The 1,605-nt window shown below is 30.1% G+C and overlaps 1 protein-coding gene across 1 annotated transcript in view; it reads right to left on the bottom strand.

Moving 5' to 3' along the window:
• Window positions 1–1,605, bottom strand: part of mospd2 (motile sperm domain containing 2) — a 29,902-nt gene that overhangs the window by 5,970 nt on the left and 22,327 nt on the right. The window contains exon 9 of the mRNA XM_016256511.1: window positions 233–326. Coding sequence (XP_016111997.1) covers window positions 233–326 — 94 coding nt within the window. The remainder of the gene's footprint in view (window positions 1–232; window positions 327–1,605) is intronic.

Raw genomic sequence — 1,605 nt, 5'->3', positions numbered from 1 at the left:
AAAAAAAAATTTGTGGGAAAAAATACAACGGAATTTGGAACAAAATAAAACTTCTTTCATAGGGCTTATGCATTAGGACTTGGCAAACACCAATAAAAAAAGACTGTTAAATTAAATTAGTGAGACACCTGCAGATGAGGCTGAATCTCCGATTTTCTTTTAGTTCTAAAGTATTTAATTCAAGTCATAGACTGCAGCTTTATTCAGCATGCGTGATGTGCTGACGTCTCACCTTAAAGGCCACGTGGTTTTTGGTGACGTTGTTGAGGATGATCAAACACTTCTTCTCTGATTCTTTAGCACCGAATCGGAGCTCTTCTGATGGACTGAAACACCACACAACACCGCACACGCGCGGTTATCAAGATCACATTCACAACTCTCTCACTAACCGATTACTGCAATATCACTGAGTGATGTTCACACAACAGACAACACATTACATCAGATCCTGTGACTCTAAACATCAATGTGTGTGCATACGGGAGATAGAGCAAAAAAAATATGTTCATCTCCATATTTATGCGTTGGTTCTGAAATACAGGATTCATCATTTTAATCAAAAGTCTTTATAATAAAGTAGATTCAAAATGCGTCACGTTAGAAATAAAATGCAATAAAAAGAGTTCACAATGCATGTTTTCACATTTTCCTTTATTATTATATTTTTGTAACACTTTACAGTAAGGTCTCATTTGTTAGCATTAATAAATGCATCAATTAATGTGAACTAACAATGAACCAGTATTATTTTAGTGTTATTTATATACCATTATAGTTTTTGTTAATTTAGATTATTTTTATATTTTAAATGTATTATATTTAATTTTTGGTATTTTTTTGTGCAGGCTTACAAAAAGCAAACTGAATTTTTATTTTTATTCGCTCTAATTTATCTTTATTTCAGTTTTAGTTTTATTTCCAGTGAGTAATTTTAGTTTTTTAACTTTATTTATTTATTAATTATTTCAGTTAGTTGCCAAGGCAGTTAAAGTTTTTCATTTAATATTTATTTTACTTTATTCAAGCAACAAAATTGTTTTAAATGGTAACAATATATTAGCATTTATTCACTTTCATTAATGCTCTTTGTTCATCATTTTAGTTCACAGTGCATTAATAATTCATTATTAATAATTAATAATTTGATTTTAAAAATGTAATGTTGAAATTAGGAAGTTAGCATTGGTTATTCTCAGCTCTTAACTAATGTAGTTAAAAGAAATCATATTGTAAAGTGTGACCATTTTTATTTATATGCACCAATTTAACAATCATAAACCGCAATATATATTCTGAAAACATTTTGATATGAAAACTGACACATGGAGAATAAACATTGGGAGATGACGCAAATGAATCATTGCTCCAAAGTTCTGAACTGATTCACTGAATTGCACAGTATGAACTGAATCATGTAAATGAATCCTCACACATATTTAATAAACATTCAATATCTTAGCCAGCTCTAATAGGCACATGTATTGTTATTGTAGATTTATTTGGCATGAATCATGTGCTGCATGAACCGCAGGCGGCCTCAAATAACATCCATATCCAAAATATTGTGCAGCATGACTGTTTTCAACATTGATGATAATCAGA

The sequence above is a fragment of the Sinocyclocheilus grahami genome, unplaced genomic scaffold (genome assembly GCF_001515645.1).
Source record: "Sinocyclocheilus grahami isolate Dianchi unplaced genomic scaffold, SAMN03320097.WGS_v1.1 scaffold1437.1, whole genome shotgun sequence".
NCBI lineage: Eukaryota > Metazoa > Chordata > Actinopteri > Cypriniformes > Cyprinidae > Sinocyclocheilus > Sinocyclocheilus grahami.
The sequence above is the reverse complement of the archived record's forward strand: the minus strand, read 5'-3'. Positions and strand labels throughout refer to the sequence as shown.